This window comes from Podarcis erhardii (assembly GCF_964252035.2).
Source record: "Podarcis erhardii genome assembly, chromosome: 7".
Classification (NCBI taxonomy): domain Eukaryota; kingdom Metazoa; phylum Chordata; class Lepidosauria; order Squamata; family Lacertidae; genus Podarcis; species Podarcis erhardii.
In genome coordinates, this window is record NC_138511.1 from 83,836,021 (window position 1) to 83,861,255 (window position 25,235).

Genomic DNA, 25,235 nt, shown 5'->3' on the forward strand with positions numbered 1-25,235 from the left:
GGGTGCATGAACTGTCTTGTCTCCAAGTTGCTACGGTTAATGCTGCCAACCTCCATGTCACATTTGCAGACATCTTTGTAACACAGAGTTCTGCCTGAAGCCAGCTCCCCACAGAGCACATCCCTGAGGAGCCCATCTTCAATTCTGTGGACATGACTAAGCCAGCATCGGTGTCGCTGAGGCAGGAGTGTGCACAGGCAAGGAATGTGGGTATCTTTCTTTGTCCTGCCATATGATGCCCCAATTCTTCCCGACACAGTGCAAATGGAAGGCCTGGAGATGTCGCTTCTGTTGGGTAGAAGCTGCCCACAATTCGCTTCCATAGATATTTAGCTCTCCCAGAATCAGAGCATCTCTGCAAATGTAGTAAACAGGAACCTGATACTTTGGAGCATATTTTCTTTTCTTGTGATTCTGGCATTTACGCCAGAAGACAATTATTAGAGGCCTTACAACTCAACAGGCTCAATTCTATGCTACCAATGGTTCTGGACCTGCTCTCGGACAGGAATGATCAAATTACTTTAATAGTGGCTGAATTTTTGAGTGCTGTCCATGTAGAAAGACTGGGCCATTATAAAGAGATTTAGTGGTTCTTAACTGATCGGTGATGTGGTAGTGTTGTATTGTATTATTTATGCAAATTGATTTTCTCTGGAGTTAAAGATCTGGCTGGGAAAAACCTTGTTATGTTGAGCTCATATTTTGCAAAATTTGTATACAGTGTCTGTTTGATAATGTGTGGTTTGCTATGCCTAATAAAGGATATTCAATTCGAATTCGCTCCCATAAATCTGTGCTCAAGCCGCATGGGCCTTGATATTGGTCATCAGCATCACATTCTCCCATACAAATGCATGTATAGTGGAAATAGCGTCAAAATGTCCAGTAGGGGAAATTGCTTTGCAAAATATGTAAATTAGGAGAAATTACATAGAAACATGTGTATACAGAATTTGGAGAAATTCACACTAATGAGCTGTGAATTTTCAGGCGTTCTGATTTTCTCATGCAAGTTGTTTAGTCGTTTAGTCATGTCCGACTCTTCGTGACCCCATGGACCAGAGCACGCCAGGCACTCCTGTCTTCCACTGCCTCCCACAGTTTGGTCAAACTCATGCTGGTAGCTTCGAGAACACTGTCCAACCATCTCGTCCTCTGTCGTCCCCTTCTCCTTGTGCCCTTCATCTTTCCCAACATCAGGGTCTTTTTCAGGGAGTCTTCTCTTCTCATGAGGTGGCCAAAGTATTGGAGTCTCAGCTTCAGGATCTGTCCTTCCAGTGAGCACTCAGGGCTGATTTCCTTCAGAATGGAGAGGTTTGATCTTGCAGTCCATGGGACTCTCAAGAGTCTCCTCCAGCACCATAATTCAAAAGCATCAATTCTTCGGCGATCAGCCTTCTTTATGGTCCAGCTCTCACTTCCATACATCACTACTGGGGAAACCGTAGCTTTAACTATATGGACCTTTGTTGGCAAGGTGATGTCTCTGCTTTTTAAGATGCTGTCTAGGTTTGTCTTCTCGTGCAAACTGATGCAAAAATATGGAGAATGGGAAATGAGAAACAAACGTGGACAGCTCTGCACATTCCTAGATTCAGCTCAGCCCATTAGGCGTCCACACATCCTGCTCATGGTTTTGAATGAGTCGCTCGTGGTCATCCCAGTGTTTCTTGCATCTACTCCTGGACATTGAGAGAAAAGAAGTATCTTTTATGTCATGAAGTGCCCTGAGATCCCCGGATGAAGGGCAGTATCATACAAATTTAATAAACAAAACAATAATTTAATTCTTTGCTGGTATGACAAGGGGGAAAAAATTGGAGTCTCCGAACTCTGAATCAGTGAAATAAATGTCTTCTTCCTGACTCACATTCAAAGGAAGGAAGATGGTTTCTTCCCCACCACAACCACCACCTCCTCCTCCTTCTTCTGCAAGCGTCTAACTCCATCCCTCGCCAAGCTCGAATTTCTTCTTGACACCAAGTAATTATTATTTTGATTGGAGAAGGTTCCACTTTTAATGCGGCTCAGGGTGTTACTCACAGCATTCCACCCCCTGCAAACTCATGGTAGCAACCGAAGGCATGTGAGGGATTAAATAAAGAAGCCAAATGGATGTCTGCACGTGTGTGTGAGAGAGCCAGCAGAGCAGGAGGACACAAGAAGAGCTGGGGAAGAGGGATCTTCCATGAGAACAGGAGAAGGACAGTGAGAGCAAGGATCAAGAGGTTTAAATGAATTCGGAGGGGAGGAAAACCCAGGCAGAGGCGATCACAAAGGTAGGAACATCCGTGACTTTATCACAAAAGACCTTGGAACAGCCTTGGCCAATCTGGAGCCTTCCAGGTGTTTTGGACTGGCTGGGGCTGATGGGAGTTGTGGTCTGAAACATCTGGAAGACCCCAAATGTTTGGCAATGGCTGCATTTTTCACATTCTGTTCCAAGCAGCTATGTTTCGAGCAATCATATCTCCTATCTGAGATATATCCTGCACTTGGAGCCATTGCTGAAAAGTAGGCTGTCCGTGGCCAGGTGATGAATGAAATGCACATCTCAGCTTATGATAACCTTTAAACTTTATTTAGTGAATAGGGGGAAATTTGCAGGCTGCTAAGCCTTAGCAAAGGGACACAGGTGGCATTGTGGTCCAAACCACTGAGCCTCTTTGGCTTGCCGATCAGAAGGTCGGTGGTTTGAATCCCCACGACGGGGTGAGCTCCCGTTGCTTGGTCCCAGCTCCTGACAACCTAGCAGTTCGAAAGCACACCAAAAAGTGCAAGTAGATAAATAGGTACCGCTCCGGCGGGAAGGTAAACGGTGTTTCCGTGCGCCTCTCTGGTTTCGCCAGAAGCGGCTTAGTCATGCTGCCCACATGACCCAGAAAAACTGTCTGCAGACAAAAGTCGGCAATAAATAAAACAGTTTTAAAAACCCAGAAATCTGATACTGAACAGTTTCAGGCTGTTTAGGGATTAATATCCAGCGTATTTAAAGAAAGAATGGTTTATTCTACCAGATGCTTACAGGTGAAATATTCCTCCTAGCTCTATTAAAACTGATGGGCTTTTGAATGACACTTGAGGCTTCAGCATTGAATGAATGCTCCCATGCACTTTCTTCAGATTAACACAGCCCTAATATATCAGTACAAATTGTCCTTATTTATCAAGCGAAGACTGCATTGTATACAACGCTGCACAAACTGAGTTTTGCTCTTACAACAGGACTGCTGTTTCTTCCCATCCCACTGTGTGCCACCCAAATCTGTTCTTTGTGTGTGGGTGGGTGTCCTCCAATCCCCTGGAGTGGATTTTGAGAGGCTGGAGGGGAGGGGAGTTGAAGAAGACGGTCTGTTGCATGAACATATGAAGCAGAGCTGCAGAATTGGATCAAACCCCTTGTGTTCTGATACCCACCTGTGCAAATAGTACTGTTATACCAGGGGTAGGGGGACTTGTGGCTCCTCAGATGATGCTGGACTCCCAACTCCAACCACCCCTGACCACTGAATTGTTATGTCTGGGGCTGGAAGGAGTCGATGGCAGCTGGACCACCAGTTCCTCATCCCTACAATATACTGTTACGTCACTAGGTGGCACTGGACTACAGACAGTGGCCTCAAAGTTGGGCAGCTTTCAAAGGGGATGAGTCAAAATTCCTGGAGGAAAAACTTTCAGTGGCAACTAATCACGTAAGCCTCCTGAATCAGAGGTAGTTGTACAACTGTACAGTAAAAACCATTTTTAAAAGTTAAAAGCAGACATGAATCATGGTAGAAATACGTGTTTTTAATTGCCTGCAAAGGCCTGGAGGAATAGAAAAGTTCCCAGCAGGCGTTTAGAAGTTGAAACATTTGAAATATTTATAAAAACCACCCTTTCTCCAAAAGTGTTTGGGGAGACTTAAAACAAATATATATAAATATCATAACACAAACCGTATAAGCAGGATGTCTCTGAATGTCGATAACTGGAGGGCGGCAGCAGGGGGCGCCGTTGTGCTCATACACTGCTTGGGGGATTCCTATGGGAATCTGGTTGTTCGCTATGGGAAATGGGATGTAGGGTCTAGGCGGCCCTTTTTTCTTATCTAGCTACTGGATCTCCTTTCTTTTTTACATAACTGACCCCCCAAAAATGATGTTTTACAAAGGGACGCTTGCTTTATCACCATATGTGATTAACATTCCCCTCCCGTCATGAGTTTGCTAATGCATATGATATTAATGCTATTAAATTATTACAGATTGAATTTATATCCTGCCCTTCCTTGCGAAGGAGCCCAAAGCTGCTTTACTTATCGTACAAGCGTCCCCTCACTTACGCAACCCCCACACGCATAAGTGAAATCACGCCTAGTGGGAAGAACCCTCTAAACACCCTCTCTGTTGCTCTCTTCAATCTATACCAAAAATACTGTATCCAAAATTATCCGCAACTAGAATCGAAGCTCTGGGGCTGGCAGGAGGCCAGAGGACGTGAGGGAAAGCGGCTGTGGCAGCTGCGCTACCCCACACATCAGCTGTTAGGCAGGGAGGCTGAGCAGTGCAAACAAAGCTCTGCTGCATCTCTGATCTCTTCGGGGCTTCCTCTGTCCTCACTGATGTCTTCTTCAGGCTCCAGGGAGGGTCTCCTCACGAGCCACGAGGACTCTCCAGCTCTCTCCCGCCGTTTCCAGGCTTGGGTCGAATTATTTCATTTCTTTCCCAGTGCCCTGAGCATAAGCCGGCGTGTGTAAGCACAGGGGGCGGGGGCCTGTAGTCATCAATGTATTTCTGGTGGCTTGATGAACTTACTCACAACCCTGGTATTCAAAATAAAACCATAAAGCTTAAAAAATATCTCAGCCCATTCAGTGTTTCGGCCAAGGACACAGCCCCTTCGATTCTTCCTTTTGTGTCAGATGGCAAAGTAACAAGGAAGACTTCCGTAGATTAAAGCAGGTGTGGGGAGCTGGATTATGAGCTTTGATAGGTGTGGGTGGCGCTGGCCACCTATCAGTCACCTGGTCTTACAATGACATCCGGTGACCTTTTTGACCTGCTGATGATCAGGGTCTTGTGAAGCCCCTTTCAAAGCCCTATCTTTGACCCCAGGCACCTCCAGGCAAGGGGCTGGAAGTTTTCCCTCTTTGGAAAGTCAGCCAGTGTGGACATTGCTGAGCCAGATGGACCAATGGTCTGACTCAGTGGAAGGCAGGTTCCTATCTTGGCTTATAAAGCCAAATTATGATTGTCCGGATGCGGCCGCTGCGAGAAGCCTTGAAAAATGAAGGCGCCATATGAGCTGCTCCTCAGATCAACGGTGGAACGAGGCAGCCATTTCCATCCAGTAATGCGTTTGTCACAATCAGTTTTGCTACAGGTCAGCTTCTGCTAAAACCTAAATTATTCGTCTCGCTATGCACTGCATCTGAAACTAGCGTTATTTGTGTAATTAAGCATTTCAGTGGAGGACAAACATAAAAACCAATGCAGTAAATAATGTAATTATTTGCATAGCTTTTGCAGACTAAAACAACAACACCCAATACCATGCATATTCAATCAGGCAATTTCCAATACTGACCTCCGTCAATGGTCTGCAATTTGCATTCCTCTTTCCATTCCCCTCATTCCAGGGGAATTTGAAAGTTGAAAAATTCAGTGCGCCCTAAGTCTTACGGTCTGCTGTGGCAAAGTTACTAACTTACAAAAGTTCATGTAAGTTACGTTGACGTTTTGTTATTCCACCCCATTCGTTTCGGCGCAAAGGAAACACAATGTATTTGGGGAAGGGGAATAAGCACAATCAATTATGTATCATTTGCATACGATTTGCAAGCGCCAAATAGATTGATTTCTCTTTGGGACACCTGTTGGGGCGCCTGGGTCCACGCTACAAATTATAGGGAGGCCTGATGAAAATGACGCGGTGGCGCTGTGGGTTAAACCACAGAGCCTAGGACTCGCAGATCAGAAGGTTGCTGGGTCCCTGTTCCTGCCAACCTAGCAGTTTGAAAGCACGTCAAAGTGCAAGTAGATAAATAGGTACCACTCTGGCGGGAAGGTAAACGGCGTTTCCGTGCGCTGCTCTGGTTTGCCAGAAGCGGCTTAGTCATGCTGGTCACATGACCCGGAAGCTGTACGCCGGCTCCCTTGGCCAATAAAGCGAGATGAGCACCGCAACCCCAGAGTCGTCCACGACTGGACCTAATGGTCAGGGGTCCCTTTACCTTTACCTTTACTGAAAACGAAAGCTTCTTCTTTAGAAAGACGCATGTTAATACAGGAGATTGAAATAATCACTGAATTTGGCAGAGGCTGGTTTCCTGCCCTCAGGCACCACAACACTCGCGTGAACCCCATGTCCCTTACCGGCGAGGCCAAGTCCGCCCCCACATTCCCCCCGCCTGTTGCAACCCGGCCCACGAAAACAGGTCAGGGGAGGTTTGAGGGAGCTCCTGCAATCCTCAGCCCACAGAAGAGGGGTGGAGGCTGCAAGGAAGGAATGTTCCCCAACTGCCTGCCTGCCTCCTCTTTAAGTACAAGGAAGGATCCTGAAGGGAATAAAGCACGATTCCCTCTCAGAGCTGCGACGAGAGCATCTGGAACAGAGGACTCGCAGCCTTCTCGGCACTTCCGAGTGCCGAGGCCACATGACGATTTTTAGACCCTGAGAAAGTTTGGCTCTGCTGACACCCAAAGGCCCTTGATATGATCTAGGGTAAGTCTGGAGATGCTTCTGGGTTTGCGGCTGTCAGATGGGGAATTTGGTAGGACCTCAGATACACCTCGCCACATATGCCCTTTGGGCGAGTGAATGCAGCTGGCCATTTAAGCGAGGCGTCACCCTCGGAGGGCAAAAGGGCTGGTCATCCAATTCGGCAGAGTGACGTGCCCACCCTCAGGCACAGTTTGTGGTGCTGTCCAGAAAGGCGTGAATAATCGGTTATTAAGGGCGTCCTATATTTTACCTAGGGATGCGGGTGGCGCTGTGGGTTAAACCACAGAGCCTAGGACTTGCCGATCAGAAGGTCAGCAGTTCGAATCCCCGTGACGGGGTGAGCTCCTGTTGCTTGGTCCCTGCTCCTGCCAACCTAGCAGTTCGAAAGCACGTCAAAGTGCAAGTAGATAAATAGGTACCGCTCCGGTGGGAAGGTAAACGGCGTTTCCGTGCACTGCTCTGGTTCGCCAGAAGTGGCTTAGTCATGCTGGCCACATGACCCGGAAGCTGTACGCCGGCTCCCTTGGCCAGTAAAGGAAGATGAGCACCGCAACCCCAGAGTCGGTCACGACTGGACCTAATGGTCAGGAGTCCCTTTACCTTTACCTATATTTTACCACTGGGGTGGATACGCCACTCGGGCAGGAGGACTGTCACCAAAATGTAATGGAGAAGGAGCCCCTGGGTAAGGCGGTTGTTCACGCCACGCTGGCAAACAGAGAATTCAATTTTACCGCGCTCTAGCTGCTTCCTCACATTTCCGGCCAGGCGCTGAGAGGTGGTAGAAATCTGCCCACAAGACCAGAAACACGGAGTAGTAAATTCCCCTTGCTCTTTTCGGCAAGACAGCACAGGGCGACCAGATTACCACCGCATGGGAGTTACGATACGATACAATAATCTTTATTGTCATTGTCCCATACAGAACAACGAAATTGAAAATCTACATCAGACACCAACAAGCCTGCTATCCCAGCTATCCCAGCCTGGTTAGCCGCCTAAAAACTCTGATACCCCGTAATTAAATACAAGATACTCCCATAGAAACTACCTTACATTAGGTGTAAATGGTCATCTTTTTGCACCCAGCTGTGACCTTGGCTTGCAGGTTAGGCTGCTGCTGGCAAAATGGCCTTTTCTTTCCAGGTGCCCTCCACACCACAGCCAGTCGCAGCTTCCATTAAGTTGTGAGTAAGGCCATAGCATCGCAGAGTCGGAAGGGACCACGGTGGTCCTCTAGTCCAACCCCCTGCAATCTTTCGCCCAAAGCGGGACTCGAACTCACAACCCCTGGATTAAGAACCTCATGCTCTACCAACTGAGCTAAATGAAATGAAGTTTCCCCAGCCAGTAACGTGGGGGTGGGGGGAGACTTCACCTGCTGTATTTCTGCCTGTCCCACAGCTGTTTAAAAGCACAGGCCAGCCTGAATAACGGCTAAGCCTGAGCCACTCGCCCGGTGCTTGTAGAGTCAGGTATGCAAATATAATGATATTTGTTATTTTTGTATTCTGAATGTTTCCTTGCCGCTTTTCAACCACGCTAGCAGTAGAGGGCAGCAGAGGAGGATGAGAAAGCAGGAAATTCTCTCTTAATCGATAAGCTCTCATCACTGGTAATTAAAATCCTGGCGTCCCATAATGGCCCTGAAAACTGGGACGCCTCCTCCGCTGCCTTAGTCATGCTCCATTCTTCCCTGCTGGAAAGGAAAGACAGCAGCTGAGGAGTGTGGCTGCCACACCTGATTTTCTGAGTGTTTTTCTGTCAGTCTGCAGCATTTCCAGCTGGTGCGGTTAATTACGCCTTTGCATCTTTTACATCACCCAGCTCTGATGAGGCCTGCCCACTCTGAGCACTTAAAACTTCCTTTGCCTTTTCCCCTCTCCTTGCCCTTTTCCCTTATGCTCCTAACAGGAGCATAAAAGCTGTACTTTATTAGACCGATGTCCCCCTCAGTCCCTGTTTCCTGCTTCCAACAGGGGTCAGCTGGATTGCTTTTTCTCTTTTCTCTCTAGTTTATTTTTTATTGGTTTTCAAATTATTATAGAACCACAGAGACAAACATTTAAAACAAAACAAAAAACCATAATATATCCAACTAACAACAGGGCACACATAACCTAAGTGTATTAAGTAGTAACACCTAATTTAGGATCATGACATACTTGAAAACCTGAAACTGAAACGATATATAATAAAGTCCCACAATGTTGAAGTGAAATGAACGGAATCTACGTGTCCCTTAGAGTCCTGTAACTTATGCGCTATTTTATCAGCAATAACTAAATTCTAGAGATTTTTTATACCGTAATGATATAATCAGATTTTTCCATTGTTGTGCCATAGAGATCCTGGCAGCTGTGGGTATCCATGTCAGAAGTTCACATAGTATCTGTCCACATATTTATTAGGGGTAACTGAGGAGAAATTGAACATGTGTTTTAATCATCTTTGATGTCTCCTGATAGATTTCATTACAGAATAAGGCACCCTTTGGGCATTCCCAACAGAGATGGAAAAAAGTCCCTTTATCCCCACAGCCTCTCCAACTATTTGGTGATGTATTGCAAGCAATATAAGATAGTTGAATGGGTATGCAATGTATAAGATTTAAGGAACATTCTCTCACATGTGCAGATACAGTGGTACCTCGGTTTAAGAACAGTCCTGTTTACGAACAATTCGGTTTACGAACTCCGCAAAACCGGAAGTAGTGTCCTGGTTTGCGAACTTTACCTCGGTCTAAGAATGGAATCCAAACGGTGGAAGGGCACCGGTGGCGGGACGTCTTATTAGGGAAAGCGCGCCTTGGTTTAAGAACAGACTTCCGGAACGGATTAAGTTCGTAAACCGAGGTACCACTGTACTTATTTGTGTGGCTTATTATTTAAGTGGGTTTTTTAAACAACAAAAACCTAGTTTTCTATTTGTTTTTTTAAAAATCCTCAAGGTAGCATATAAGAAATTTAAAATCTACTATATATTTGGAGAAAGTTGTTTCTCTGTTAGCTTTTGGACACCTCTTAAGATATTGTAAACCATTTTTGCACAATGGTTCTTGAGATGAAGGACGAGGTTTTCGTCTGTGTTCAGATACAATTGGATGCCATTTTGATTCAAGATGGAGGACTGAACTTTTAGCCACTGGTTTCAAAACTGCACTGATATGTTGGTTTCTTAAAATTCCCAAGCCATGCCTATTACAATGTTGCTAGTTCACAATACACAATAAAATGATAAGGTATAGACTAAAATGAGAATAAATCAGCAACACAGAATAAAACCAGCAAATGACGTAAAAGTCATGACAGTTAATGTCAAAGATCAGGAATTTTTTATTTTATTTTGGGGGGGCTGGAGCCTATATGACAATAGTAGTTGACAGAGGGGAAGTGTCCCTCAGGAGGGAATTCCAAAGCCAGGGAGCTACCACAGAAAAGGTCCCGTTTCTCCTGTAATCCCCTGCCTAATCTCTGGTGACAAGGGAACTTGGGCAAGGGCCTTTGTTGCTCAAAAGCCTACAAGGCAATGGGCATCCCCATTGCTTGCTTTCAGCATCTTCTGTTTGCAGGTTGACTGCCTCTCTGAGTGGAGGTTCCACATGGAGTGATCATTGCCAATGCAGCTGTTCAGTGGAACCTCCAGGGTGAGATGCAATGTACCTGTCTGAGTTGGGGACAGTTGTCACCCACCCTGTTCTGTTTATGAGCTCTCCGGGGGGCGGGGGGGGGCACTTCACCAACTGGGCTGGACGCTAGGTTATGTGGATCTTTGTCTGATCCAGCAAGGACTTCTCATAGCCTCCGATGTTCCTCAAAAGGAAATAAAGCATTTCATAATCTGATCTTGGTGCCTCACGGGGCCTTGCCAGGCAATTCACAAACACATGACGGTCTCACCACCGCGTTACTCACTGTGCGATTGCTCCAGTGTTTTTTCACTGCACAATAGAGAGTGCCAAGTCATTTGAATACCTGGTACAGCAAACTAATTGATTTAGGGAGCCAGCAGATTAAATACAAGCTTCAGAACACTCTTAAGCCTCGTAGTCGCTGCCAGTCAATGAAGTCAGCACTGAGATAGATGTCTGGCCTCGTATCAGGCAGTTTCCCGTGTGCCTAGCTGGCCAAGTCATTGCGATCTCTTCCTTCACCTCTCGAAGGAACAAACTAACCCCAGGACTGAGCTGTGGGTGGCCAGCCGGACGCCACAGCAGGGAAATGACATAGAAGAAAATGAAAAGCAGCCTCCAGCCTTTATGGAAATACATTAGGTAAATAGTGTAGTCAGGATACTCCTCAAGTGCCAATAATACAATTAAATAACTTAACACGGCCACCTGTTATTTATGTTCTGGAAGTTCCCTGCTCCCTTAGGCACACTCAACACAAGACTGATGGCTAACAGGCCTTAAACGGTTGCCTGAGATACTGGGCTGCTTCCTTCTCAGCTACCTGAGCTGAAAGAGGCGTAATATTCTGCTTTAGGCAACCGGTTGCAGGGGGTGGGCCAGTGGTGTGGGAAAAGTGTTCATACGAGTGTCAGATCAGCTACAGTTACACAGTCCTTGAAAGGATGCTCACAGTAAGCAGTGGATGAATGACAGTTTTGGTTTCTCTCAGTTTCTCATTTTTTTAAACCTCCAGTTCCACACATCTGCCCATCAGGGTGCACTAAAAACAAAAAACAAAAAGCCCTAATGAGAACTCATCGTTTTAGTGGGAATTTCTACTAATATTCACATATTTCGATGCAATGTTTACCAGATATACACTTAAATAAAAGCAGCTTCCTCATATATAATACATTTCTGCACATCACTTTAACATATATATGAGCCAAAACCCAGGGGCAGCTTCTCCAGCTCCAGCCCCACTCTTGCACAGCTCCCATTCATTTCAGCGGGAACTTCTCAATGGACTGTGACGCTCAAGTCGGTGTTAGAAATGCGACAGCAGAGATCATTCTGCGTGTAATTTAAGGGTTAATTCCCTCAACTAGCCAGGAGGGGGGCAGGAGGAGCTGTTGCTTAGCAACCAGTCAAAGTGGCATCATCTTTGTTGCAGTAGCACAGGCTCGGATTGGCTGTGTAGTTCTGAGGGAGATTTAGCTCCGCATGCTTTGTTGAATGTCTCACTGCTTTGTACAAGGTCTAATGTAAGGAAAACAAAACCTCTCTGTCCTTTTACACCGGTGTTTGTTTGTTTGTTTTCCAGTTCCCTCAATAAAGTGTTATCAGGACTTCTTTTCTCTCTGGACTCCGCCTGCGTTATCTAAGTGACTTTGCTAACCGCCCGCGCTGCCTTTTCCCCAATCTGCCAGCGCCGCTCTTAATGACACCCAGTATTCCTTGCTTTAGCCAGAGGCAGCCCTCCTGTATCTTAAGACCCCGGGATCCTTCTCCAGACGTTTGGAAAGGCCTCGCTGCCTGGAGAGATCTCAGAGCCTTTGCTCCTTTCTGCATCCTATACGTTCCTTCTCTTCGTCACAAAATAAGAGCAGACAAAAAAAACACAGATCTCTGCAAAGCTCCGCAGGACTCCAAGGCCTGGGAACGAAGCCCATCTAGGAAGAAGCATCCCATTTGGGGAAAAGAGAATTCCAGAAGTTTCCAGACTTGTCCATAACTTAGGCCAGGTTTTGGCTAACTTTGCCACATGCAATTCACGCCTTACACTATCAAATGCTTGCCCAGAGTCCAGGTATATCACCTCTTCTCACCCAATTTATTTTATTTTTGTTTTAGGGTGGTGGGATGTGGCAAAGCAATAGGAGAGAATCGTGACAAGCTTTTCTTCCCATGTTTGCTTTTAAACCATTTTCTCAAAATGTCATTATGGGAGGTATGGGTGGTACTTGATATCTAAAAGGGCAAATTCCAGGCCTTAATTCTAAGTATGTTTTGGGAGTGGGGCCAGTGGCAGTTGTTGAAGGGTGAGAGAAAGGCTCTTCGTACATGCACATGGGGACCTTTATTTATTATAGACCATTAATTGAAACATATCTCGTTAAATGGGATTAAAATGGAATAGATGTGGCCTAAAGGAGGAGGAGGGGCTTCTAAGTCTGGTAGCATCTGGGAGAGTGATGGCTGCTCATATGGCTGAGTCAGATTCTGTCAGGCTCTTCTCGTTAAGTTTATATATATAAGTTCCAATATTGTTAAGTTCCAATGTCTTCATTCAAACCCAACTATGACAGATGCCATTGTGGCTCCGCTCCTCACCCAACTCAGCTCCCTTCTGTCCCCAAGTCCTTCTCAAAGGGCCAGCATTTTTTAAATCAAAAGCCGAGTTGAGAGTAGCTATTTTGAAGAAAGGACGGCTGCCCATGGCAGTCTCCCTCAAAAAGGACATTGCAGCAAGCCCTTTTGCCATTTGCCAAAAGCTCTCTTCCTCTCAGACTTCATATTTTCTGTTCAAAGGCTCTCGATATTTACCAGCGGTGTTGGCTGCTAGTTCTAATCCTGGTCCAGATTTCCTTTAGTCTCGCTCAGCCTTTTGAGTTGGCGACTCCAGGCGGGTTCTTGTCCTTGGGGGACTGGATTTGGGCCCCGGGGTGCCCAGTTGCCGATTCTCTCCTTTAACGGGTTTGAATTTTTGCAAGTGGAGCATAATATAACCAGAGAAACTCCCAAGGCACTCCGCTGTGCCCCCCCCCCAGTAGAAAGGAGATGAAAGCAGGCAGCAAATGACATTCAATAAATACTTTGCTTGCTTTCCGTAATACATCGTCTCTCCTAAATGCACCAGCCTTTTTCAATGTATTGTTTAAAAAGAAAAAGGCTCTCTCTAGTTGATACGAGAGCAGGGTTGTGTGGCCTTCCTTGACTCAGCCCTCCTCCGTCATATTCCCACCTCTTCAAAAACCAGTCACCAACCACTTAATGCGCTCAGGAGCCATTATCTTTCTCAGGTGACTGAGATATTTGTCTTGCTAATTTGTTTTGTTGGTATGCGAAGGCAGATTTCAGGATGCGTTCCAACTTTTTGCCACGCCTGCTGGATATTTTGTTCCGCTCGGTTTTTAACCTTGGGTAGACGGAGGAAACGCGTGCCGTCGTTTCTGTTTCGTCGGCTGTACCTGCCCGGACAGGTACATCGCCGGATTGCTTCCTTTGGGCTTTTTGACAACAATTCCACCACCACCATCCCAACCCCCCCCCCAAAAAAATAATCTGGTGGGGAAGAGGGAGAGAAGTACAGCCACGGCAGAACACTGACACAACTGCCTGAAATACAGTTTTGGAAAAGAAGCTTAGCTGCCAAAGGCAACTGCTGAGACCGGTCTCTTTCTCTCTTGCAGGGTCCCAATTATTTGGGGTCTCTGGTGAGTTTGCCTCCTGCAGCTCCACCACCTCCACTTCCACCTCCAGCTCCTGCTCCAGCTTCACCTCTGGCTCCAGCTCCACCTCCTGCTCCAGCTCTAGATCTAGCTCTATCTCCAGCTCCAGCTCCACCGATGAGCTGCTGCAACGACGAGATCACGAGGTTGCATCGCTGCGAAGATCACCATGACGGAGGCTGCCCGTGCTCTGGCGAGAGCTCGCATTGCTCGAACGCGGAATGCCACAGCCGGAAAGGTAAGCCCTTTCCTGACTCACGGCAGCTGGGTTTGGGTGTATGGGAGAGCGGGTCAGGTCAATGCGTTTATTTATTGTTGCGTTCATAACCCGCCTGTCTTCCAAGGTACGTGTTGAGTTTGGGTGCCCGTGGTTCTCCCTTGCCCGGGTTTATTATCACAACGACCCTGTGAGGTAGGTTCGGCTGAGAGGAGGTGACTGGCCCAAGGCCACTCAGTGAGCTTCGTGGCAGAGAGGGGGTTTCAAACTAGGTACCCCAGGTTTAAATCCTGTTGGCTCCCCATTAAAACGTGTGTTAAAAGAAACAATATACCGTATTTCTTGCTGTATAAGACGCACCAGGCCATAAGACGCACCTAATTTTTGGAGGAGGAAAACTAGGAAAAAAATATTCTGAATCTCAGAAACCAGAACAAGAGGGATCGCTGCACAGTGAAAGCAGCAATCCCTCTTGCTGTTCTGGCTTCTGGGATAGCTGCGCAGCCTGCATTCGCTCCATAAGACGCACACACATTTCCCCTTACTTTTTAGGAGGGGAAAAGTGAGTCTTATAGAGCAAAAAATACGGTACTCTAAAAATTGGAATGGTAGGAATTGTTTTCGAATTTCATCTTCCAGTTGTTTAATCTGAGCACCAACAGGACTTCTGTTCTCCGTATTTTGGAACAAAACGTGTATCTCTTTACCACTTTCTTCAGATCCCCAACAATAGTTTTCTTAAACAGAAACTGAAAAAAGTTGTTTATACAGTAGGCTTCCCACTCACCACCTGAATTTAAAAAAAAACAATTCTCAGAAGGTTAACTGCCAATTATAATTTGTGTTTTGTTGCAGCGAACAATTCCTGTAAGTAGGAAGTTAATTAGCGCTTACCTCCGAAACATATTTGAATAGTTATTTCATTAATTAGCATAATACGTCAAGCCTTCAGTTGCTTAACAACTTCTCCTTCTTTTTCAAATACTTTGCGACAAGCATTAGGGCTGCCATTCAGAAGTTATGAATTAATTGCTAGATTTTGCTTCCTGATGTGGCGCTTCAGGTTATGTCAGAAACAAACTCAGAGATAAGTTCCTGAATCCAACTGCCATCGTTTTAACAGCTCAACAAATTCTCTTTGCAGATTTCTTAAGAACACTTTTTCTATCTTAATTACTTTACACCTTAAACAATTCCCCATCACATAAGGGGAAAAGTCCTTGCATCTAAGCATGGATACAATATCCTTGGGAGTAATATCTTTCAAGGAATATTAATAAAGCAGCCCCATTTTTATAAATTTGATGCCATGCTTGCACTTAAAACTCTTGTTCTTAGATCTATTTCTTTTTATATTTATTTTCACAATATCCTCAGTAAGAATTTTCTTTTCAAAAAAAAAGAAGCCCTTCATCATTTGAATTCATAGCTGTAATTACTGTATTCATTTGTGAGCCACTTCCTGGTGAGTTAGACCCTTCTTTGAAGCCTATACCTCATATCCCTAATGTGAAAGAAAGGTTGATGTTCCAGCACTTGAATTTGCATTATTTCTGCTTGATTTAAAAAAAAAAACCCAGCAGAAACTGACGCCCAGTTCTGACACCGTCATGGGTTATGCTACTTCAGACTACAGAGAGGGGCACATATAAATAAATGCACTACATAGGGGGGAAATCCTTGCACAAAAAACCTAGCCTAAGCTTCCCCTGACATTCTAATTTTGTGTGTGGAGGGAATTATTGCCATGGAAGAGCATTCAGCAGTGTGAATCTTTTCCTGCCGTTTAGAATGGTACAGTCCAGACTCCATACAAAGACTTGACTTTAGTCAGTTCTTATGCACTAAAGTTCCTATTTCTTTGAGGAACAACAGACTCCATCTGGGAAAAAAAGCAGGAGGAAATTGACGATTGTGGAGCATTGCATTTTATTTTCACAACAGCCCTGTGAGGTATGTTAGGCCGAGGCGTGGTGCGTGGCCTGAGGGCACCAGTGAGAATCATGACTGGATGAGGGGTAGAATTTGAACTCAAGATCTCTCCTGTCAAAGTCCAGCACTCTGTTAATTTAGGGTCCGTCTTAATACATGCCTTGGCCTGAAAGATCATGGGACAGCCGCTTTGTTGAAGCTAAGCAGTTTGGGTCTAGATGGAAAGCCTTCCTTGCTATCTTGTTATTTTCATCATGAAAGTGAGACAGAATATACAGTGGTGCCCCGCAAGACGGAAAACCCGCTAGACGAAAGGGTTTTCCATTTTGGAGGTGCTTCGCAAAACAAATTTCCTATGGGCTTGCTTCGCAAGACGAAAATGTCTTACGAGTTCCTGCGGGGGTTTTTTCCTCCCCCCCCCCTTTCTAAGCCGCTAAGCCGCTTATCTGCTTATCCGCTAAGCCGCTAAAAGCCGCTAATAGCGCTAATAGCGCTAAGCCACTAAGCCGTCAATGGGCTTGCTTCGCAAGACGAAAAAACCGCTAGACAAAGAGATTCGCGGAACAGATTAATTTCGTCTTGCGAGGTACCACTGCATTGGTGTTTTCCACTGGTTTGGAGCGGTAGCTCTTTTTCTGAGTGGGGGGTGTCGCTGTTACTTTTCGCATGCCTGTTTGCAGAGCGTTAAGGAAATTCTGGAATGTAGGTCACACCTGAATAGTAGCAATGTAATTTATGTGTTTTAAACCATTACAGTGGGTGGCGTGTGCAGAAGGAAGGCCTGGATGTTACAGGAACACCCAGGGGGAGGAAATGCTGTTGTGCATCTTGGCATTCTGTGGACAAGAGATGCATTTCACTCCCGCCAGGGCATTCCCTGTTGACAGAGGCTTTACTACCCACTGCCAACCCTCAAGTATGCAAAAATAGGCTTGGATGCACGTGGACCATTGCTTCAGGGCAGGTCATAAAAACCTTTTTTAAAAAAATACCTGCTCCACTACACTAGGGATTATATAGCTATATCTGAAATTTCATACTGTACTTAACTGGTCTTCTAGAGTTCATCATTATTTTCACTCCAGACATATCTGAAATTTCATGCATATCAGTTAATATCTTCACCCTCCTCCACGAAAATAGCTGTTTACTTGGCCGTTTTCCTACATCGTGAAGGCTGAAATTTCAATTCGGTGGAGCAGGGTCAAGATATTAATTGATATGCATGAAATTTCACATATAGCTATAGAATCCCTAGTGTGGTAAGATAAGACCTTTGGAGCAGACATTTTCAAATATATATACAGTGGTGCCCTGCAAGACGAACGCCTCGCAAGACGGAAAACCCGCTAGACGAAAGGGTTTTCCGTTTTGGAGGCGCTTCGCAAAACGAATTTCCCTATGGGCTTGCTTCGCAAGACGAAATGTCTTGCGAGTTCCTGCGGGTTTTTTCCCCCTTTCCCCCCCTTTTCCTAAGCCGCTAAGCCGCTTATCAGCTAAAAGCCGCTAAACCGCTAATAGCGCTAATCCGCTAAGCTGTCAATGGGCTTGCTTCGCAAGACGAAAAAACCGCTATACAAAGAGCCTCACGGAACGGATTAATTTCGTCTTGCGAGGCACCACTGTATATTTATGAACCGCCCTACTATTGCTCTGTGGCATAGCAGGTATTTTATGTACAGAAAGCCCCAGGTATGACCCCCAGGTAGAACTGCCTGAACCTCAGGGAGTGGGCTGCCGATCAGCACAGATAATTCTAAGCTAGATGCAACTGAGCTGGTGACAAATGTATAGCTCTGATGTAGTCATTTGGACAGCCCTGGACCTCTATGCACACTACCCAGGCTTGCAGCCCAAGGAGGTCCCTGCTGTGCTGCTAATGCATTTCACCCCTGGAGGTGCACTCCATTTACTCTCAGCACAGACAGGTGCCAACCAGATGGGCCAATGGGATCCACTGGTATAAGGCAGGTCCCTGTGCTCTTCTGATGAAGAACACCTGTGCAGCATCAAAAGCTTAGGTGGCTGGGTGGACATGGGGAGTGTTGCCGGACAGGATTTCCCAGAGGCAGAATGTCCTGCCAGGCTTCTCTTGTCCCTGAATGTCCTCATGATTAACAGGACCAAGTGGGAGATGCAACATGAGCAATGCACTACACCCTCTTGTGGCATAGGAATATCCGGAAATGATGTCAAGCAGCCAGAAATTCCAGAGCCAATTCCGCTGTAAGGCGGAATCACGGGAGATTTAGGAGCCTATCACCCCGTTTCTTCAATTGGAATGCATCTGTGCCATCCCAGAGTCAAAATAATCTTCGGGTGCTTTTGTTCTTTAAAAATGTTATAGGTACTCTCATTCTGACTCAAGAAAAATCACCATTTTATAGTTCAAATTGGGGGGGGGGGAATAAATATAGTAAATGGACAAAAGTACAGTGGGCATGCATTATCTCATGATGGTGAAAAATGGTAATTTTCCTACTCAACTTGAAATACTGCCCCTCAAGGAGGCCAAACTTTCTTCAGTAAAACACCACACATCCACATTCCACACTGCTTCACACATTAAACGCTCGCTTCCGTCTGAGACTCAGGAAACACTGCGAGAGGAAATGAGGCTGCCATCGGGGGTAGCAACGGAACTGACGATTCACTGTGCTAGAGAAGAAACTAACTTTTTTTTTAAAAAAAAAAGTTTCTTCTCCTGTTAGATTCACAAAATGTTTAGGGGTAAATTGTAATGATGAGAAGCACTGCAAAAATAAAACAAAAGAAGCTATACTCCACTTTAGTATATTTATATTTAGTATATTTTAGTTTTTAAATATATAAATATTAAGTTTTAATATTTACTTTTAGCAAAAGTGGATTTGCTGCAGTAAGGTGACCGAGTACTTTAGTTGCACAAACCTAAATTTCTGATATGCACTTGAATCCCTTCTGCAAAGTACTGACCGCCTGGAGGCAATATTCATCCTGGTCCTGAATTCTGAACCAGGAATTGTCTAACCACATGTATCCCTTGCTCACAAACCTCACAGCTGAACTCCACCCATCAGTAAAAGTAAAGGTAAAGGGACCCCTGACCATTAGGTCCAGTCGTGACCGACTCTGGGGTTGCAGCGCTCATCTCACTTTACTGGTTGAGGGAGCCGGCGTACAGCTTCCAAGTCATGTGGCCAACATGACTAAGCCGCTTCTGGCAAACCAGAGCAGTGCACGGAAACGCCATTTACCTTCCCGCCGGAGTGGTACCTATTTATCTACTTGCACTTTGACATGCTTTCAAACTGCTAGGTTGGCAGGAGCAGGGACCAAGCAACCGGAGCTCGCCAAACTCCACACAACCTAATTATGCTGGAGAAGAAATCTCCAAGAGTCTCTAACAATTAAGCGACTTTAAAGCTCACCTCAGCTTCCTGTTCAGTCACTGCATAGGCAAATAAAGACTTATAAAAAGCACTTACAGTTGCCATTAATTCCACTGAATAATTATCTAAATTTCCAAGACGGTGATGAGGATTCTTTTTTAAGAGTCCTGTAAAAATGGTTCCTCCATGCTGATTTGTGGGCCCAGGAAACTGGTGTGGATGGAATAGGTGCTATCCAGCATTCCCAATACAACTTCATTTACCCTTCTCTTTCATCTTTGTATTTTAATAAAACATTCCAGTAACCTAACTACCGTGCTTGCTCTCACTTAGCCATTACGGTCCTACCTCCTTTAGTCAGAGGGCCTGGGGCTGGCTAAATGGGGAACACAACAGCTGTTTTGCACGTAGCCTTAATCATAAGAGTGCAACTGGCATTTTACTGAACTGAGAGTCAAATAAGAAACTGAAAGTAAAAGTGCAAAGTAGGTTACAATTTAAAGGAACAGTATGGGGGAGAAGTGTTCGTCCAGTGTCACATTTTTCTGCAATATCCCCTTAACCGTGATATCATTAGCAATAAGCTTTGCAAGAGATGAGTTGCCAGATGAAACCTTCCAGGAGCTCAGTGTTTGAAATTAGCCAGGAGCCAGGCGCATTTTGCACCTGGCTTTAAACCACTTGCAACCAAGTGAAGATGCCTGGGTGCCAGGATGGATGGTGCCTGACATCTTTACTGATCTGGCCTGTTTTCACACACTAATACCCCAATTTGCAGAATTCTATCCATTATATTTTATCTGCACAATCAGAATGAATTTCTCAAACCAAAATGCTTTTTCTGTGCAGCCTGAGCAGGAACAGTCACTTTTAAGCAAAGGGGATCAGAAAAGGCCAATATATATGTGGACTATCCCTGGATCAAGTAACTTTTATTCTTTAAAGTTCTCAGAGTTCTTAACCGAGCTCAGCGTTTTCATCTGAAATAGTCATACAGTCAATCATAGTCAATCCATCAAATGGCAACTAAATATTCTGTTCTGGCAACTGTAACCTTGGTTTAAGGAGACATTTGGCACCTACCTTATATATCTGAGTTTCTAACACTGCAGAAACCGCTTTGGAGGGGGACAGTTTTCATCCCCGCTTTTTCTAGAACTGCAGGGTTTCCTGTTCCCACAGTTACCATTAAAACAGGCTGCCCAATTATGGGCACTTCCAAGCGGTCTCTATTTTCAGCAGGGATTCAGTTACATACTGGCAAACTCGCGTTGGATGGTTAAAGTTGATTTGCTGCTCTTGTGCAACAAACCTGCTTCCCTCTTCACCGCACCCTAAATCTAACTTTTTGCACTAAGGAAAGAGTCGGCAAAATGCACTGGGAAGTGTAGGGTCACAACTGTTTCACACAACATCACCTACTGGTCTTCAGCTGGTCTGATCCAAGGTGGGTTGCAAAGGGGCATTAACCACCATGCAAAATATATGGTAAAAAAAAATTAAGAAATGGGTCCCCAAAGGCATGTCTGGCTTAAAAGTAGGTCTGAAAGGTTTGACAATACCTGATCTAACCTCTCCGAAAACAGATTGCTCAATAAACAGCCAACATTGTCTGACCTCCTGCAAACTTTGTGCAACCCCATCAGGATGAACGCCAACAGCCAGGTCATCTGAAAGCCACCCCCAGTTATCTGCTGCTGTCATATCTATGCTGGTCCACAGTTTATGAATGCTGTATTCCTTTCCTCTCCTCAGATATCCTGACGGAAGATGACATTTACTGCTGCTCCCTTTCCAAGACACTGTGCCACACCTCCACGCCCGTCACAGTGGGCTTCTACTCCCCCTGCGGAAACCGCCTGCATTCGCTGCTTGATCATATTGGAAGTAAGTCCCGGGCAAAAAATTTAAAAAAGCATCAACTGGGTGGAAGGGGCGGGGGAGGAATCCAAGTTTCAGTATTCAGTAATAATAGGGAGGAACATCCTGCCCCCGTGCCTCCTAGCATGGATTTTTGCCATAAACAGGCCTTTTCCTTTAGCCTGTCCATTCAATCAGGATTTTGTTATTTAAGAGACAAGCACAAATGTATTGCTCATTTGCCAATCAGGCTGTCCCACATGCACGGACCATAAAAGTAAAATAGGTACATGCATAATGCATCAAGCCACACTAAAATACGGATTAAAAATTATACAATTACAACTGGTTTACGTGTATTAACATAATATTAACATCTAAAGTAGCTTGTAAGTGTTTTCCACTTCCCTCAAGCCAATTTTACAAATTGCACACTCCTAAGTGCTGTGTTAGTAATCTGCTCCGGCCAACTCAAAGAGAACTTTTGCTTGACGGGGGAAGTTAAAACAGATTCTTCCTGCAGTGCTCTCCCCGGCAATAAGGGGCTCAATTTAACGGCTTCTCGGATCTAAATACAAGGGGCATTCTGATTTTTTAAAAAGGGTACCAGGTTCTCTACCTTCAGGCATGTACAAAAGAGAGATGATGAGTGAAGGTGTAGAATTATAAAATTGTAGAGTTGGAAGTGAGCCTTAGAAGCATCTAGTCCCACTCCCTGAAACGCAGGAATCGCCGGTAAAGAGTCCCTGAAAAATGGCCATCCAACCCATTAAGAAACCTTCAGTGAAGGGGAGTCCTCCACCTTCCAAGGGAGTCCGTTCCACTGTTGAGCAGCTCTTACAGCCAGAAAGTCGGAATCTCCTTTCTAAGTTGAAGGGAGGGAGGATAGTAGCTGGTCCCGACATCTCACCCCACTTTTGAAAGGCTAATGCCTTTTTGTTCCACTTGGCAGAATGCATGCACAAGGAAACCATCCGGAGAGAAGAAAACGAGTACCGGAGGACACATGAGAAGCCCCGGATACCAGAAGGATGGAACTACCTGACCCTCCTATGGTACTTGGTGTTCTATGAGCCAGTCATCACAGAGGTTCATCTCAGGAGGAAGAACATTGACTTCATGTTCATAAGATTCAGCGCCTGGGAATACGCCGGCAGTGACAAGCTGTGGGCTGGGCTGGTCACCACCTTGTGCGACCGCATCCGCCACCAATTCGGGCCTCTGCCTCTGAGCTTCTACCACGTGGTGGGGAGCAAGCCCCACTTTGCCTCTGGGTTCAGCCAGAAGGAGTGGAGGCTCAAAAAGAAAGCCTCGTTTGCAGCCGGAGGGTTCCTGACCATCTTGCTAGCTGGCATTGGCCTGGCCACAACCGCGTACCTTGTGCCAGGGCTGAGGGACGGCACCGTCTTGAAGATCCTCGCCGCCTCCTTGGCCAGCGTTACCGGTTCAGGGGCCTTGGTGGCCATTGCTCCGGTGATTAAGCACCTAATCATCAGCCAGAAGAAGAAGATCGAGAGCATGACCAGCAATGAGAAATTCACCAGCCACCTGGGCTTCATGAGCGCTGTGAAGAGAGAGATTGCACTCCTCACCAACTTTGTGTATTACATGGAGATCTTTGAGAGGCGGCGGCTGAGGATTGTCTTTGAGATTACCAACTTGGACATGTGCTACCCAGAACGAGTCATTGGGGTCCTGAACGCCATCAACACTCTGCTTTCAGACACCAACGCTCCCTTCATCTTCATCCTGGTGGTGGACCCTTGCGTCATCGTCTCTTGCTTGGAGGAAGCCAGCTGCATGAAGGGCATGGCTGACAACGGCTACCTCTACCTCAACCGCACGGTGACGCTGCCTTTCTCCATCCCAGAAATTGGCCAGAGGGCAAAGCTGCGGTTTCTGCACGAGGCCTTCCAGAGCCGAGAGGACTTGATGTACAATATCATTACGAGAAACGTGGAGCAGGGAATCAAAAGGGCCAAAGGGAAGGACAGGGCCTTGGGAGACATGGAAGCATCGGCAGAGATGGACCAGCAACAGATTGACGCTCAGGCTGTGCAGTACATCCACGAAGCTTTCCACTGCTTGCACGACGAATTCGATTCCCTTTACAGGTACATCCCAGACAGTATTGTGCAGATGAAAAGGATCGTCAACACCATCCCCATCACTATCCGGCTTATGGCCCAGCAGCATGTCTTGAGACATGCCATCTGCCCCCGGTCGGTGGCAGCCTGGGTCGTCATGGCCAACCAATGGCCTTGCCGCTTGAGCTGGATACTGCAGTGCATGGAGGACAGGCGGCAGTGCCACACAGTGGGCGAGGACGGCGAGGAAACCATGTGGCACGTCTTCGCGGAGAACTGCAAGGAGCTCTTTTCCCATCATACGGAGCTTCACAACATCATGGCGTTGGACAACGACCCTGAACTCTTCGAGAACTTCTTGTGGCATGATTTCCCTTTCACCGTGAAGGAAGGGGAGAAGTACGTGAGGTACACGGTCAACTTGGACCACTCCATAAGGTATCGGATGGGGCAGCTGCGGTCCCTGGCTTCCCTGGAAAGGGACTACCTCAAAGAATTAGCTTCTCTGGAAAAGGAGAAAGAGAAGGAGAAAGAAGCAGCTTCCTTGGAGAAGGAGGAGGGCAGAGAAGCAGCCAATTCAGGCAGGATGGTGTAAGACGGAGGGTTTACAGGGGTCTGTTGGAAGGTTATCAAACGTTCTGTAATAAGGTATGACCAGTCATGGTGGACAAGCTATTTGAGAGATGATTTTGCCTGCGTTGCCCATTTATCCCTTTGGTGTGGATCAGCGAATGAGTGTCGGCTGTGTTCCCAGGGTGGGGTTTCCCAAACTGTGAGCTTCACCCAGGTGGTTCCATGGTGTGTCAGTGGATTTCTGGCCACAGCCGTCACATTTTCAACTGTACCTTTTATTTATTCCTTTGTGTTTTATTGCACTGCAATTTGAATTCTGTGAAATGCGGCTGTGACACAACAAAATACAGTGTGTAAGAAATTAAAGGAAGCAATAAAAATGCAATTAGAAAAACATACTGGACCACAGCTGCTGAAACGGCAGAAAAACCAGCCAGTGCCCCCACCCCAGCAATTCGCTGACTTCAATGCAGGGTGATGGGGGAGGCATAAACATCCCAGAATCCTCTGGGAAAGGCACTGGGTATTGTGGCAGACAAGTTTACGGTGGGAAGTGTTTCTTGATGTCTGGGAAGTTTGAAAGCCAATTTACCATCAGCTGAGGAACGCACATCAATCTGCAGCGGGAGACGGGATTAGGAGAGACTTCGGGCGTTCCCACACGTGATGCTAAATGGGCCACATTTGAACTTCCTTCTGTTCTTTTTGCGAAACTTAATGGAAGCTGTGAATACAGGAACGAATGTGAAGAGAAGGGAAATGAGTGCTGCTGTAGCCAATGAAGGATTTAGATTTGCGCAACAAGCTGATTGAATTATTTAAGGTGTTTAAATAAATTTGTTTGTGGAGGGGGGAGAATATGGATGCTGAGTGACATCTACAGCAGGGCTGTGTGTATCTCACAAATGGAGAAACAGCAGCTCTGTCTGGCAAGGGCTCCAATTCTCTCTCTTCCCCTCACCCCCTCATTTTTGGGCTTTCTGCCTTCTGCCATATCAGTCCCTTTGGACACTGCTGGCAGGTAGGGAAGGGTCAAACCAGTCTAATTTCTTGTCCATGCCACTTTTGTACTGATTCTGTGATGACTCTGCATTCATCTTCTTTAAATAAAAAAATAAACCTGTGCAAGAATTTGCATTTAAA

At 46.0% G+C, this 25,235-nt stretch overlaps 1 protein-coding gene across 5 annotated transcripts; it reads left to right on the plus strand.

The window, feature by feature from the left end:
- Positions 1–1,898: 1,898 nt before the first annotated feature.
- On the plus strand, positions 1,899–25,235 carry NKPD1 (NTPase KAP family P-loop domain containing 1). 5 transcript variants are annotated; one of them, XM_081868899.1, is made up of 5 exons: positions 1,899–2,282; positions 11,925–12,410; positions 14,014–14,290; positions 21,328–21,459; positions 22,385–25,235. In XM_081868899.1, the coding sequence occupies exons 2-5, from the start codon at positions 12,366–12,368 to the stop codon at positions 24,112–24,114; spliced, it is 2,184 nt and encodes a 727-aa protein (XP_081725025.1). In that variant the 5' UTR covers positions 1,899–2,282; positions 11,925–12,365; the 3' UTR covers positions 24,115–25,235. The 5 variants fall into 5 exon arrangements, with proteins under 5 accessions (XP_081725025.1, XP_081725023.1, XP_081725022.1 ...); XM_081868896.1 differs by lacking the exon at positions 1,899–2,282 and adding an exon at positions 6,316–6,708; XM_081868897.1 differs by lacking the exon at positions 11,925–12,410 and having other exon boundaries at positions 1,900–2,282.

What these genes read in the sequence shown, in the direction of transcription:
- NKPD1 (XM_081868895.1), top strand. Translation starts at nt 13,663, where the DNA reads ATGCGAAGGCAGATTTCAGGATGCGTTCCAACTTTTTGCCACGCCTGC. An exon ending in GGAATGCCACAGCCGGAAAG is followed by an intron (nt 14,291 to 21,327) that starts GTAAGCCCTTTC and finishes TCCTCTCCTCAG; the next exon opens with ATATCCTGACGGAAGATGAC. An exon ending in GCTGCTTGATCATATTGGAA is followed by an intron (nt 21,460 to 22,384) that starts GTAAGTCCCGGG and finishes TCCACTTGGCAG; the next exon opens with AATGCATGCACAAGGAAACC.